The sequence below is a fragment of the Cupressus sempervirens genome, chromosome 10, assembly GCF_028749045.1.
Source record: "Cupressus sempervirens isolate cs-2001-9-10 chromosome 10, ASM2874904v1, whole genome shotgun sequence".
Taxonomy (NCBI): domain Eukaryota; kingdom Viridiplantae; phylum Streptophyta; class Pinopsida; order Cupressales; family Cupressaceae; genus Cupressus; species Cupressus sempervirens.
In genome coordinates this window covers 773,504,021-773,520,019 of record NC_143127.1, presented here as the reverse complement: position 1 = coordinate 773,520,019, position 15,999 = coordinate 773,504,021, and the positions used below count along the sequence as shown (strand labels likewise).

Here is a 15,999-nt window from a genome sequence, read left to right as displayed (position 1 = left end):
GAGGTTGCCTACTAGTTGCTTGTATGTAGTATCATCAACGGAAAGAGAATCAGACTTAACAGATAACTTGAGACCTTTCTCCATAGGTGTAGATGCAGGCTTGCAATCCTGCATACGGAATTTGTCCAACAGAGCCTTGGTATATTTGGACTGAGAGATGAATATACTAGAAGATTGTTGCCAAACCTCAACACCTAGGCAATAATGCATGGGCCCAAGGTCAATCATATCAAAAGACTGGCATAAATTTTGTTTGATTCCCTGAATCAAAGATGTCGAACTGGCAGTGATGATCAAATCATCCACATAAATAACTCGAAGGATGATGTCACTATCAGTAGACTTGATGTACAAATTTGAGTCTGAAGAACTCCTCTGGAAGCCTTGATCACTAAGGTACTTAACAATTTTTATGTAAAATGCCCGAGGGGCCTGCTTCAAGCCATAGAGAGCTTTTACCAATCTGAGAACCTGATGGTCTTTACCAACAACCTTGAAACCATGAGGTTGTGTCATGTAGACCTCTTCATGGAGATCACCATTCAAGAAAGCACTTATGACATCTATTTGATGGACCTTCCAGCCAAACTTTGCTGCCATGGCTAGGACTAATCTGATGGTGCTCATTTTTGCAATAGGAGCAAAGGTCTCCTCATAATCAATGCTTTAACATTGAGAAAAACCCCTCGCAACTAAACGGGCCTTGTACTTATCCAAAGTACCATCCGATTTGTATTTGATTTTGAAACCCACACCATATCCTCAACATCAATTCCTACTGTAATCAAATACAATTTCGCATCCAAGTTATTGCATAACCAACAAAACGATCTCACTAATGATTACAACCAAGGAAACAATCTTCCCATTATACCAAGTCCTAAAATAGATATTGAGTCGGCCTTGAGGTTTTCTCAATTTACAATAATAATATAGGACATCCTTAAAATAATACATTACATGTTACATTACACTTATAAAAAATTTCAAAGATATTTGCAATAGCCAACTCACAAAGAACATCTTGCAAATAGTCTTCGCCAAACCACACAGAATGAACATTTGTTTTCACCATGTGGAATATAGCATCTTTAGTGTCTATGACCTTCCTCTAAACCCACTCAACCGAATTACATCTCTATTAAAAGATATAATCAATTTACCAGTAACCGCTTTCTAGAAACTCTCTCTGAAAGCAACATTTGAAAAACATTGCATAACTCTATCATATTTCCATATCTTTGTCTGCGCACTTATCTATAGCTTCTATAGGCATCTTTGAACATATGTCTAAGAAAGCACATCCCAACTCGTTGACCGTTGACCCCACCAAACAATTCTCCCTCAGTAACTCTGGTAATCTTCACAAAATAAGGTATGTGTTGACATCAATGACAAACACTACCATGAATGCAACACATAAGCATTGAATCATGTCTCTAGCACTGTTATGATACTCCCCCATAGAAATATCATCGGAATTCATGCTAATGGTAATGTGATATACTTTTCAGCAATATGGATTAGTACTCTTTTAAGCCTTGTTAAAGTGCTACAAACTTTAGATGAAGAGTAGTTCTTTAAAAAATGCTCCAAGATACTTGTATCCTGATGATTGCTTTTCCTTTGAAAATAACCTGGTGATTTCAAACATTAGTTATGTTCTACAAAACGCCTCTGATTTGGTACAGTATCATTTTGCCTACTTGGCCTCCACAAATGAGGAATAATTTTTATTTTTACCTTTACTAATTGCTGAGATATGCAGCTTGCCTATTTAAAATAGTTAAGATGAGATACAAAGTCTGATCAACAAAGAGAGCAATAGGAAGTTGTGGATGAAATGAATGAAAGAAGAACAACTATATTAAGGTGCAAACAACAAAAAAGTGTTGAAGAGAAGTAAAAATAATAATTGAGTTGCAAACGCCAAAAGTACGGAGATCTTTAAAAACAATAGTGAGGTGCAATCAACAAAAAACCGAGGAATAGACTTTATAAAATACACCAAAATGTTGCACAAGGCATTTCTAGCACACGCCTACACATAGTAACAATAGAATAGAGTAAACTGAAGTCAGACATGATACACAATGGCTAGCGAAGAGGGTGTAAAAGCAAGCCATGCAACTCACAAAGCCTAAGAATAGTCCAGCTTGTGTGATAAGCTTTTTAATAGCGTCAGTTACTAGAACAAAAAGTATTTCCAATTTCCAGACACCGCTACCATCCAACTTCTAGTTGTACTATAATAATACCCTGAGTTAAAAAACAATGCACATTGTCTAGAAGCAATTTTAGCAGGACTTAATGAAAAATTCACCTGAACTAAGATAAATGGTAAGTACATTTCCCCAGATGGAGTATTTCCTGAAAAATGCAAGTGTTCGTTCCGCTGCACCAGATTTTGAAGACCTATTATCTATAGAAGCAAACAGACAAATGTCAGTAATAAGAGGAAACATTATCAACAGAGAACTCTCTAAGCCGGTTTGTCAACAAAAAGTCAAAACATGTCACCAATGCAAAATTCAACTCAATGACTCAAGTAGAGTATAAAAACATATATTGATAATAAAACATCAAAATTCATTTCTTCTTAGGCCGGCTGCCTTCAGTTTTCTGCACAACTTTAGAATTACAAATAAGGGTGGTAAATTGCAAGGCACACCATCAAATCGACAATAATACGTACCTGCTCTTCAAGTTCTTGTAAATAGGCCATTTTTTTGTCAATCCTGCTTCTCAACCCCATGCGGTCTGCCTGCTCACAACTTATATATTAATTTCTGCAAAATTTTATTTCTCAAGCAATAAACCGTAAACTAAATATAAGAGGAAACAATATCTGCCCTGATCCACCTCATTTTTGGCAGGGAATTCACTGCATTCAACTTTATATTGTTATATAGAAATAACATTCAAACTAATACAAGACAAACCTTCAACTGTTCAAGGTCATTAGGACTTGTGCTAGGTAACCCTTTCCACTGAATTTCCTTCTTGTCCTTTGATATTATGTCCATTGCCATGAGTACATTGAGTGCATCATACACCCTCCGCCTTATGTTTTTCTCATCATATTGTTGCTGTATGATTTCCATAACCAATATGTTCAAGAGTTGCAATAAAATGCTACAGTTCACACTTCAAGATTTAATAAGCTGCCTACACAAGTGAAGGATTTGTAATACATTAACAACTCAAAGGGGTCATCAGATAAAGAATCTAACCTGATCAGGGGAAACAAGTGCATTATTAGGGTTCGCAAACTCTGCTACTAATTCATCTGCAACCTGAAAAACCATATACAAATTCCACAGTTTTAGTTTTATAAAGAAAAAAAAAAGAGGAAAAAGTAAAAAAATAAAAACAAGAGAAGATCAAACAGGATGTTGTGTAACGTGAAACATTGAATGGTAATAGGGGCCATTCTAAAAGCTTGTTTCAGATTCCAAAAGCTCTCATGACAACATGATGGCCCATAATTCCAGTTGATATGCTACAAAGTTATGGCATAACAATTAGAGGATGCATACAAGGACAGCCCATGTTTACAAACTTTAAGGTTGTAGTTCACATTGAGTCAACACAATAATAATGGCAGCCCACAAACTCACCCAAGATTTACTAAGTAATAGAAAATGAGTACATATTGATGTACTGGTATAACATATAACAATTTGTCTGGAAGATGCAATTTCAATAAAAATGAAAGAGAACGCAATCAAAATCTCCAAAATTAAAGATCCCTTGAGCTTTGACCAAGGAAATTTAACAAAAAGCAAGATTTAGGGCTTATGAGAAGATCAAATCAACTCGTTGAGGTGATTTTTGTTTGGAACAAACTGAAAACAACATTTTTGACAAGTTTAATACTTTTAACTTTACACTAATGTGTGTGTGTAAGATAATTGTTGGCAAGTCTACCATGTTTAAACCATTCTATCTGCATATATCATATAATTGTTTATAGTTATACATGTATATATACGTAAGAATGGGAAAGTCACTCATCATTATTTCTCATTTATCAAAGAATATATTCTCCTCTGTTATTTGTTCTTTTTGTGCATATTTATATGATGTACATTTATATTGTGTGCAATTCACTCTGTTTATAATAGCAATGTGGTTGTTACTTTATCATTGGCCATTAAAGACCCCATGCGAATTGTGTTTAAGGTTGGCATGGAGAAGGTGAAACTATGGAGCTGATACAATCCATTAAAGTCTACCATACATTGTGATATGGCCATGAGCTTTCATATAAACAATGAATCACTAACATGAGAGCAACTTGTGCCATTGGAAAGAGAACTTTGATACCTATACTTTAATCTCAAACTCCTGAACACTACTTAAAATGGCTATAAACCATTTAAGTCGAACTTCCAAATTTTGCTGCCAAAAAAATTTAGTGCACAAGCCTGTTGCTCTAACAAATACTAAGATGTCCACAAAATATTTAAATACATATACTTGATGAACTTTCAACTTGACATGTTGCTTGAGCCTGGCAAGATGAAGATCCAAACATTAAAAAATATATGTATCCTTGGTTTTGATTTAAAAAATCCAAGATAGAAGAAACATCATATTGTCATATGATAAAAAATGTCTAGATGTGTTTATAAAAATGTAAAATGTCAAATTCCTGTAAGTTGGAAAAACAAGAATGGAACATGGACTAACAGCTTTTGTCTGTGCTACTCTAATACTCTATCCTCAATTTGCTTAAACTTGAAATTTTCCAAAATGCCAAAAACCATCGATGGTAATATTATCATCCCTTTTGAAACCCCTCTAGAACATCAAACATGCTTAGGGGTATCTTGTCTAATCCACAGGGAAAATCTATGCCCTACCCACTGTGTGGCATTCCACAAGATCAACATCCCAACATGTGGCAGAGCCCCGAAAGTGATCTTTAACCTTTGTGTTCTTAAGATGAAAGTCACTATGAACACCCACCAGTTTCTCCTCTCCCAGGATGAAGTTTGTTAGATTCACAGTGGATGAAGCACTAAGTGATCAATTTGCTCATCCCATAGAAGCTATTTGTCTGATACAACAAACAAATTGTAAGTTGTCTATCCTCTCAATTTTTTTATACACATCCCCTATCACCCACTTAATAACCTTTCTATTAAACATGCTCTTTAAAAGCATTGGTTTTGCTGAAGAGCAAAAAAAATTACAAACCAAAGAAACTGTTCTGAGAAGTTTATTGCCACCACAATATACATCTTGTTTGACATGACAAACATCTCAATCATTATCAATAGGATTTACTTTAAAAGTTCTATCCAAATATAAGGTCAATGACCTCTAATCATTATCATCATCATAAACTTGCATAATAGGTCTATCTCACAATTCTTTGCCCTTGCTTAGCCCAATATGCCATCAAATGCCTCGTATTTCTCCCAATTTTGGAGTATTTGTGTGAGCACAATGGATAAACATTGATCGATGGGGTCAAGAAATGAGACTACATATTCACGATGCCGCTACCAATAATCTTTCAGCAAATGACCTCCACCTTCTTCTCATGATTGAACTCACCCTCTTCCCACATGGACCACTTACTGCTCACAACCATACACTACAAACATTTTTGCACCTCCAGCATTCTCTCAGATAAGAGGAAGGGGCTACCACACCCAATAGCATTGGGCTTCAGCAATTTCTTCTTTATTTTGGTATCTACACATGGCTAAACATGTTTATAGAATTATATTTGATGAAGGATTAGTTTTCCTTTGCTTGGAAGACTAATCCCTCAAATTTGGAAACAAGTTTCCTTGAAACAGTGGCATAGGTGGAAACAATCCTAAAGTCCACTTTTTAAGAGATGTGCTATAACAAACAAGGCAAAGGGTGCCCTAAGTCCTCTTTTCGAGGAACATCAGAAGGAGATGGGAAAAGCTCTCCATAAGTTTCTTCAGTCTGTGAAATGGATTCTTCCCCCCCAGAAACAGGTTCCCAGTAGAACATTATTTCTCCAGTGTTTTGCCTGATGTGTGAAAATGCTTATTTCAATTTCATGTTACTTTTCCAAATTATTTTTGATATTTCCTAATAGTATTAAATGTTTTGTATGAGTTTAGGTAGATGTACATTGAAGTTTTCACTCTAAGAAAGGAAGACAAGAAGTTGAAACAGCCAAATCCCACAACTTAAAACTTGAAACTTTAAAAGATAAGCAACGCAATTAAATGAAAAGAGGAACATTATAAAATTTAACCCTAATATAAAATTCCCTTAGAAAAGCTAAGTTAAACTCCAGTTCCATGTCCAGTTTGTTCCCAATCTAAGTTTGCAGTCCAGTACATTGGGTGCAGACCAGGCACAAACTTTGACCCTCCGATTTGGCCAGGTACATTCAGCAAATGCATGAAAGGAACATGATAAAAAATATTCCTTGTAATTTTCCCAAAGAGCTAAGTTGCCAGTTCACTCAACCCAAAAACCCACATCTAGGTTTTGTTCGTTCCTTGTCTGGGTTTGCGGTCCAATATGCTATAGGTGTGCAGAGCACAAACTTTGGGCCTCTAATCAGACCACGTACATCTGAGGTCCAAATCCCATGCCCAGAGAAAAGCCTCTGTGAACAATAACTTTTTTAATTTAATTTTTTGCTTTTTCTTTGCAATGTAGTTTTTGTTTTAAACATGTTAATAGTAGGAAACTTGTACAAATGGCGCCATTACAATCGGGAAACTCAGCACTAGCAGAATGTGGTATGACATGTAATACCCTACCATTTCTTAATTTCGACAGGACAAATGATAGGGCAAAACTCCCAAGGACTTTGCGGATTGCAAAACTGTATACCATGGACTGTATTTAATTTGAATTACTAGGAAAACTATGGTTAACTTTGATATTTAATTGCATGTCTCTTGATAATGAATGACAATATAATATTGCTTGAAACCTAAATCAGATTATGAGTTTGATGTAAGGGATTATAATCTCTGAATTATTCTTTGTATAGACCCGAATCACATATTTTCATGAGAAGGTATTCAGACTAACATTAGACAGGTTACTGATATCAGATTTTATCATAATGGACTATCTTAATTATTTAGAATTTCTTTGCGAATTCTGAGACTGTTTTCACAAGGCATTATATTCTCTACATGTTTGGTGAGTGTGCAGGTCAACTGAGGGAATGGTCCTGGCAAAACAAGTAGAAGGTGGGTAATATAGCTTCATGCGATCTTGGATTAGTAGCTGGTGTCAGTCATGAGCAGTAAACAATGTGAAAACGGCACAGCCAAGTGTGAATTAACAGACCAAATGTCATGAGGCAAAACAGGACAAATAATGCAATTGTAGGAAATAATAGTAAGACCAACGGAAACCCACTTGATACGAAAATATGCCTGAGCCTGAGTTAAATTCTCGTGTCTCTAGAAAAGCATGAAATTACTAACCCAACCACTACCAACCCAAGTTACAGGTTCGGATGAGGGTTAGAAATTTGTCCAAAAAAATTGTGGGTTACATTCAGATTTGTCCATACAAGATTTTTAACAAAAATACATAAATATATGTATGCAGCAGCAAATAAGTCCATACACAAATGGAGGCAAGAAGTTTTTCTTTTCATTCACAAATTGCACAAATTACACATAAAACAACTTTTTAGTGGTCACTTTAAGGGTTGGCGGATCGAATAGACCTGAATTGGCAAAAAATCTTTATGAAAAAGTCAATAAAAATGACGTTTTCAGTCGAATTTGTCCCAAATTCGTTCATTTTAGGTTCCTGTGTCCAAATCAAAAGTCTTCAAAGATGGATATTCTGGTGCACGATACTAATGAAAACTACCAACACTAACATCTTGACTGGTTGTTACTCGTCTTCATGAGATGGATATTCTAGTTCGACATGAGCAACGTTGAGGGTTCGAGGTTCAAAGTGACCAATCCAGGGTAACTTAACGCTTGAGGGTCTAGGGTCTATTGAGAGATCGGTCCAGGGTAACTCAAGTACTTTGACCATGCGATGACACTCCCTAGAATGTAGCCTGAGTCTCCTCCGTAGATTTTGTATTTGCCTTTGGTGGTGCAGTTATTAGTGTCGTGCTTATTGTTGGATGTATTTAATGACACTCCCTAGAATGTAGCCTAAGTCTCCTCCGTAGAGTTTGTATTTGCCTCTGGTGGTGCAGTTATTGGTGTTGTGCTTATTGTTGGATGTATTTAATGTTGTATTTACTTTCATTTATGGTGATTGTACTTTTGACATGTGTCTTTTTGTCCTGGGGTGGATATCTTTTGGGGTTGTATATCGTGATTTTGGCTTTTGATTTCTAGTTGGTATATGTATGTTGATTTGATTGCGGTGTTGATATTGGAGAGAATGTTCATTTATTTCAATTATCTTTTCTTCTTGAGTAGTATGTGTTACCCTTGAGGTAGTTGTTGGCTATTAGGATTCCTTGCCTAGGAATGTTTCATGATTGATTAGCTATATGTGGATCATTCATTATCTTCCATGCACGGTGGGAGTGGAAGCCTAACTAGGTAACCATGCGGTCAAAAGATAGTGACTTCTTACCATTTGGGTCCCCCTCATATTGCCAATTGTTGGATGTTCGATGATGTAGTTGTACCTTTATCATACTTATTTCTATCTTGGAGACTTCTATTCATATGATGTATTTATACGATCTCATGTATTTTGTATTTTGATATATTTGTATCTATTCTCGCATACCCTGTGACAAGTGCAGTGGATGTTATTTATTGGATGTACTTTCATTATACTAGTTGTACTTATGCATTTGCTTATGAGATTATGTATCTATTACTTCTTTATGATCATGAGACATTGTACTTGAAACATTAAACTAAATAATATAACTTCTTAAAGTAACACAACGTGAAGGAACCCTTGAGGAATGGCAAACTATATTTGTAATTGCTTATGTATACTTGATATGAATGTGCATATTGCTTCCGCATTGTTACCTTGTGTTGTTTAAACTAAAAAATAAATAGTTCGGTAAACATTGTAACATGTTAGGTTTATTTCTCTTGGGTTCCCGAGCAGGGCATAACATTTGGTATCAGAGCCCGAGTTTCAACACTGGGAGCTCTAGGCATATTGTGCGCCATCACTTCAGCAATTAGTAAACTTACAGACATGATTTAAACAACAAACTTATATTGACATGAAACTTGAAACCAAACGATTGAACAACGAACTCTGAAGCGATAGAATTTTTGAACATGGAACTAGAAAACTCACAACACTTTCTAGATTCTTTCTTTATGTCTATAAGTTATGCCCTTATGTTTTTGATGGTTTCTGAGATGTTCTTCTTGTGTTGGGTGTTGTAGGAGAGATGGCTTCTAGCTCTAGATCTGTTGCTAGGGGTTGTAGCTCAAGACGTGGTAAAGGTCCTAGGAGAGGTAGTCACCATAGCCCTTCCTTGGTTCATAGAGGATGCTATTCAGGAAGAGGCTAGAGGGGATGATAGTGTTGAACATCACGCTAAGTCAGAAGGACCTGTCACTAGAGACTTGGTTAAAGAGATCCTAGAGTGCTTACCTTTGCGAGATAGAGTTCATCATTCAGAGAGCATGGCGAGATAGGTCGAGGAGTCCTAAAAGAGAGAACCTATAGAGCAAAAGGGAGACCATCCAATCCAACCAGATGAAGGACCTACTGAGGGTCAAACTTAAACCTTTTAATGGAGAAGGTACCGGATATGATGCTGAGAACTAACTGATTGCACTAGATAGGTGGTTTGCCATGCAAGATTTTGACTCCAACGTTAAAGCAAGATACGACATCACCCACCTAGAGGTCTTTGTAGCCATTTGGTGTAAGATAGAGGAAAAGAAACTTGGGGTAAACATGCAAACTGTCACATGGGAGTTGTTCCTCGAACACTCCTGTGAGCGAATCCTATCAAAGCAATGGCAACAGCAGAGGGCAGATGAGTTTCATGAATTGAAATAGGGTACCATGACTGTGTTGGAGTATGAGCGAAAGTTCTTCGAGTTTATGCCTTACGCAGGAATCAGTGATAGCTCACCGTTGATGGTCCAGGATTTCATTAGACAACTTAATGATAACATCATTGGAGGTGTTAAGGTTTTCCAACTCAAAAACCTTAAGGATGCAATTCTGCGAGCTACTTTGGTTGAGGTGAGTGTGACTTCGAGTCAAGGTGATCTACCAGGTGTTTAGGCTTGAGGATCATCTTATTCAGGACCGCCTAAGGGAAACCAGTCTTAGGGAGCTAGAAGCCCTAAGAACCCTCCTAACTTCTCTAAGGGTAATCAGGAACAGCAAGGAAGAAAGTTCTTTCAAGGTAGCAATGGTAATTCACAATCAGGGAACTATCGCAACTAGCAATGCAGTATGCGCAATAGATTGGATCGAGCTTCTTAGGGCCACTATCAAGATGTTAGTGTTGGTAGTTTTCATCAATCTCGTGCACCTGGAGCTCACGGAGGATTTAGTGGAGATCACTACTCTTGTGGGCAACATGGTCATAATGCAACCAATTGTCCCGAGCGTGCACCTCCGTTCTCAAGTCAGAGGCTTGTTGCTTCAAAGCCTACAGTTGGGGATGCTGATAGATCTCAGAGGGTGTTTGCAGCGAGGTCTCATCCTCCTACAATGGGGAAGGGTCCAAGAGGGCCCGTACATTGAGTTTGGAGTTTTGTGTTTTGGAAGTGGGCTTCCAGGAGCAAGCCTAATTTTAGGGGGGGTGGATGTAATACCCACCTATAGTCTACTTTTATGTTGTGATTGCCAAACTCTTTTAGGCCTATTTTATGCATTGGTTAGTTTTAGAGATATTTGATTTACTATAATATGATATTATTTCACGCCTTGGATTACAAATATATCACTGCTGATTAGTTAGTTTATCATATTTCACGTGTTGTTTAATGATTATGATTGCTTGTGCATTTATAATGTTTCAAATGATTCGTAGTTAGTAAATGTGGTTGCTTTCATAACAATGTTAAATGAGATGTCTTTAATGATGACTATGTTTGTATTGATAGAGATGAATTATTATATCTAAGCATTTGATAAGTTGACTCGTGATTTATTATGGTACTTACCCCATACTTGCATGTGTATAGTGTGCATGTCTGTTTTACTTTTTTGTCTAACGTGTTTGATGTGGTTGAGGGCAGGAGTCCTAGTCACCTGCTAGTCGGGATCTACACAATGTACCACTCCTTGCCATTGCCTATTTAGTTTAGATATATTTATGTACATGTACATGCTTGTCTTTTATGCAGGATGCAGGTACGAGGCATTGACTTACCTGAATTGCCAAGATGAGTGTGCCTTATTACAATACTCGAATGGTGAGGATGGGAAGATAATGATCAGGTCCAATCCCAGCCATAGCCTAAATACTTGTCCTACAAGGATTCATAACAATCTATCTACCCTCTTTAAACCCACAAGTCTTTATGTGCTTGTATAGTTTGATTTTCACTTTGGTTGATTTCTTTATGCAATTCATGTGGTTTGACTTTGTGATTTGCCTAATAGAATACTTAGTTATGATTCTTGGATCGATCATTGATATTGAATTATTAAAAGTTATTAATATAAAATGGAAAAATGTTAAAATAGGACAATTTTTCATTATTGGAATTATTGAAATTAAGATTTTTTATTTTTATTTTAAATTATTATATTTTATTTTTTGCATTAAAATTTGCAAATAAAATTTATGTTTTTTTTTTTTTAATTTGTTAAAATGTATTAAATTTTTATTAGATCGGTAAATTATTATTTATTTTGTCATCAAAAAAAATTAATAATAAATATATTAATGATATTATATTGTAATTAAGAGGTGTTTGGATTCTATTTTAATTACTTTAAATTGGAATTTGTTAAAAATGGAAATTTGTTATATTAGATTTAATTATGATTTTTCTAAAATGTATACTACGTTCTTAGAGATATAGTAAAATTTTAATATCATTGTTTTCTAATGAAGTTTGGTATTTAAAATACATCGGTTTAAACATGATGATCTTTTGACTTATAATATTTAACTTAGTCTGTAAATGTGACTATGATTGAATTTATATATTGAGATTGTAGGGACACTATTTAATCTTGAAACCTTATGTAACTTGACAATTAAAATGACATTCTATTGGTCAAACCAGACTTCTCAAAACAAATGATTTGTAATCATGTGATTTAATTATCTACATTTATCCTTGAGTTTACTTGTAATCGTATGTTGTCTTTTCACGATGTTTCTTTTTCCTATGAGTTGTTGGTTTACCAACTAGGACGTACACCAAAGGTCTACCCTTTTTGTGATTTGTGTTATAACATTTATTTGATCAAATGTTATGATGAGTTTTGTGATTTATATTGACCATTGCATTTATGAGATTTACTTCGTGGAGCATTTGCATTTACTTTGGTTTGGAGAACCAACTTATTGTTGGGTTGCCTGTTAAGGAACCGAGTTTGAACATTATGGATGTTGTGGTATGGGACACAACTGTGTTTTATGTGCTTAGGAGAGGTTGTCTAGGTACACGTCTTTGGGAGTGGCTTGCAATAGCGGTCCGAGACCCAAAGTGGCCAATGCCAAGTTAACCTTGTAAGTTATGTAATAAGTGATGATCTAGTAATTAATATTTGGGAAACACGCTAAAAAGATAAGTTAGAGATATTGCCTCACTCATGCCTTGAGCGCTTGCATAGGCTAAGGATGGGAATGGGATGATACCTAGCGAGAGGTATAATTGGTTGTTCCTCGTCTTCATGAGATGGATATTTTGGTTCTGCATGAGTCACATTGAGGGTTCGAGATTTGAAGTGACATATACAAGGTAACTCAACAGTCGAGGGTCTGAGGTCTATTGAGAGATCAATCCAGGGTAACTCAAGCAGTTTGACCATGTGATGACACTTCCTAGAATGTAGCCTGAGTCTCTTCCGTAGACTTTGTATTTGCCTCTCGTAGTGCAATTATTGGTGTTGTGCTTATTGTTGGATGTATTTAATGTTGTTATTTACTTTCATTGATGGTGATTGTACTTTTGACATGTGCCTTTTGTCCTAAGATGGATATCTTTTGGGACTGTATATCATGATTTTGGCTTTTGATTTCTACTTGGTATATGTACATTTATTTGATTGCGGTGTTGATATTGGATTGAGTGTTCATTCTATTTGGATTATCTTTTCTTCCTGAGTAGTATGTGTTACCCTTGAGGTAGTTGATGGCTATTATGATTCCTTGCCTACGAATGTTTCATGATTGATTAGTCGTATGTGGATCATTCATTATCTTCGCTACACGGTGGGAGTGGAAGCCTGACTAGGTAACCACACGGTCTGGAGGTAGTGACTTGTTACCATTTGGATCCCTCTCGAATTGCCAGCTATTGGATGTTTGATGATGCAGTTGTACCTTTATCATACTTATTTCTATCTTGGAGACATCTATTCATATGATGTATTTATATGATCTCATGTATTTTATATTTTGATGTATTTGTATCTATTCTCGCATACCCTACGACATGTGCAATGGATGTTATTTATTGGATGTACTTTCATTATATTAGTTGTGCTTGTCCATTTGCTTATGAGAATTATGTATTAGTTACTTCTTTATGATCATGAGACATTGTACTTGAAACATTAAACTTATTAATATAACTTAACACAGCGTAAAGGAACCCTTGAGGAATGGAAAACTGTATTTGTAATTGCTTACGTGTACTTGATGTGAATGTGCATATTGCTTGTGCATTGTTATCTTGTGTTGTTTAAACTAAACAATAAATAGTTTAGTAAACATTGTAACATGTTAGGTTTATTTCTCTTGGGTTCCTGAGCGGGGCGTTGCACTGCATATTATAGTTTTGTTTTGAGTTAGCACAATTTGCTCTGCATCATATTGGTATCAGAGCCACTATTGAAGTTAATAGCTTGGTGTATATCAAACACCCAAGAGTCAGTCTTTTCTAGAGAATCTAAAGTTGGCACAATGCTTCCTAAGACAATGAATCCAAAAGCCACTAAGGCATTTAGTGCAAGAAATACTTAATGAGGCGTAGGAGAAAGAAGCCAAGGTACATTGACAGAATGGGGAGATATGACAGATGATGAGGAAGAGGAAGAAGAAGGAGACCCTCAATGATAGTTACTGTATCACCAGAGTTGGCTAAAGAGAAAAAGATGTTTCTTGATGCTTTCAAACCCATAAGAAAGGATCATTTCAATGGATTGCAAACTTTCATGGTAATTTGAATGGAGAAGAGTTGTTGGACTGGATAGATGCAATGAACAATCACTTTGACTTCAAAGAAGTATCAAAAGACAAAAAGGTGGCTGTGGCAAAGACTAGATTGAAAGGATATGCCCTAATGTCATGGAACATCATGAAAGAGGAAAGTGTACAAACTGGCAAAAAGAAAATCACTTCTTGGGAAAGGATACAAATAAGACTGAAGACACAATTTCAACTTGCAGATTATGAGGTCTGGATGCATAAGAGTTGTAGAATTTCAAACCAAGAGACCTAGATGTCAATGCCTACATTCAAGAGTTCCATAAACTCAGTCTAAGGTCCAAAAAGCACGAAAGTGAAGTAGAAAAGTTGGCAAGATACCTAAATGGTTTGAGGTGGAACATTCAAGATGCAATAAGCATCTTAGCTCGTAAAACTCTTCATAAATGTTTTCAATTGGCCTTGACGGCTAAAGATATACTTAGAAGGGGATAATAGAGCCAAAGAAGTAGGGGTAACAGAGCGTACAAAGGAAGAGGATCATTTGGAAGAAGTCAAACACCTAATAAAGGTGGAGAAACCTCTTTCGCAGAAGGCAGTGGAGAAAATTGCGGCAAAGGCACATCCTATAGAGGACCTTATAGAGGAAGCAGTAACTCTAGAGGTAGATTTGGAAGCCAAAGCAGAGGTGCTATTGTCTTTACTAGCAAATGTTACAACTATGGTCAAGTAGGACATACTATGAGTAGATGTCCAAAAAAGGCTTCTAGTTCTCATATGGGAGTAAGGAAGACTCCTCTAGTACAAGAAGAGGATGGTTGCAGTGTCACCTCACTTGTTGGCAAAGCAGGTTAGTTCTTGATGGTGAAAACCTTATGCTAAGAAGTACCCTATTGAAAGTGCCCAAACACGAAGAGCCTCTGCAAAGAAAGACACTATTACATGTAAGTCCCATGGTAAAATTTCTGAAGTTATAGTTGATTCAAGGTCTACTAGACTATTGTAGCTTTGGAAATGGTAGAAGAGTTAGACTTCCTCATGTTAGTCCTTACAAGGTATCATGTCTTAACAAGGATCTACATGTCATAGTGGATGAACAAGCTTATCTAGAGTTTGAAGTAGGAGATTCTAACAATAAAGTCTTGTGCTAATGGATGCATGTCATTTGTTGTTGGGCGTCCTTGGCAGTATGATGTGGAGCCTTGCATGATGGAGAGAAGAACTCGGATCCTTTACTTGATCAAGGGGAAGACAAACAACTAGGGTATAGTGGCATGTTGCCAAGTAGGAAGGACTTCTTTCAAGTGCTAAAAATATAAGTGGAACAAGGGTATGCTGTCATGGTGAAGCCCAAAGAGGAAAGTAAGCCCAATAAAGTCTCTAAAGTGCCTGCAGAAGTGCAACAATTATTAGATCAGTATAAAGACATATTGTTTAATAAAATACCAAATGCATTCCCACCTATGACGGATGTGAGTCATCAAATAGACCTAATACCAGGGTCTACATTACCTAATAAGACTGCCTACAAAATGACGCCTGCCCAAAATGAGATAGGGAAACAAGTACAAGAATTATTGGATAAGGCTATGATAAGGAAGAGTTGAGCCCTTGTGTAGTTCCAACAATATTGGTGTCTAAAAAGGATGATAAACGGAGAATGTGCACTGATTCAAGGGCCATAAATAAAATTAGTGTTAGGAATAGGTTTCCTATGCCTAGAATAG

The 15,999-nt window shown here is 36.3% G+C and overlaps 1 protein-coding gene across 2 annotated transcripts in view; it reads right to left on the bottom strand.

Moving 5' to 3' along the window:
- LOC149536159 (transcription factor-like protein DPB) overlaps positions 1–15,999 on the bottom strand; it is a 56,033-nt gene that overhangs the window by 17,634 nt on the left and 22,400 nt on the right. For both annotated transcript variants that reach the window (XM_089806785.1, XM_089806784.1), the window contains 4 exons: positions 3,234–3,296; positions 2,943–3,089; positions 2,696–2,764; positions 2,324–2,422 (listed from right to left, as the gene is read on the bottom strand). In XM_089806785.1, the coding sequence (XP_089662911.1) occupies positions 2,324–2,422; positions 2,696–2,764; positions 2,943–3,089; positions 3,234–3,296 (378 nt within the window). The remainder of the gene's footprint in view (positions 1–2,323; positions 2,423–2,695; positions 2,765–2,942; positions 3,090–3,233; positions 3,297–15,999) is intronic.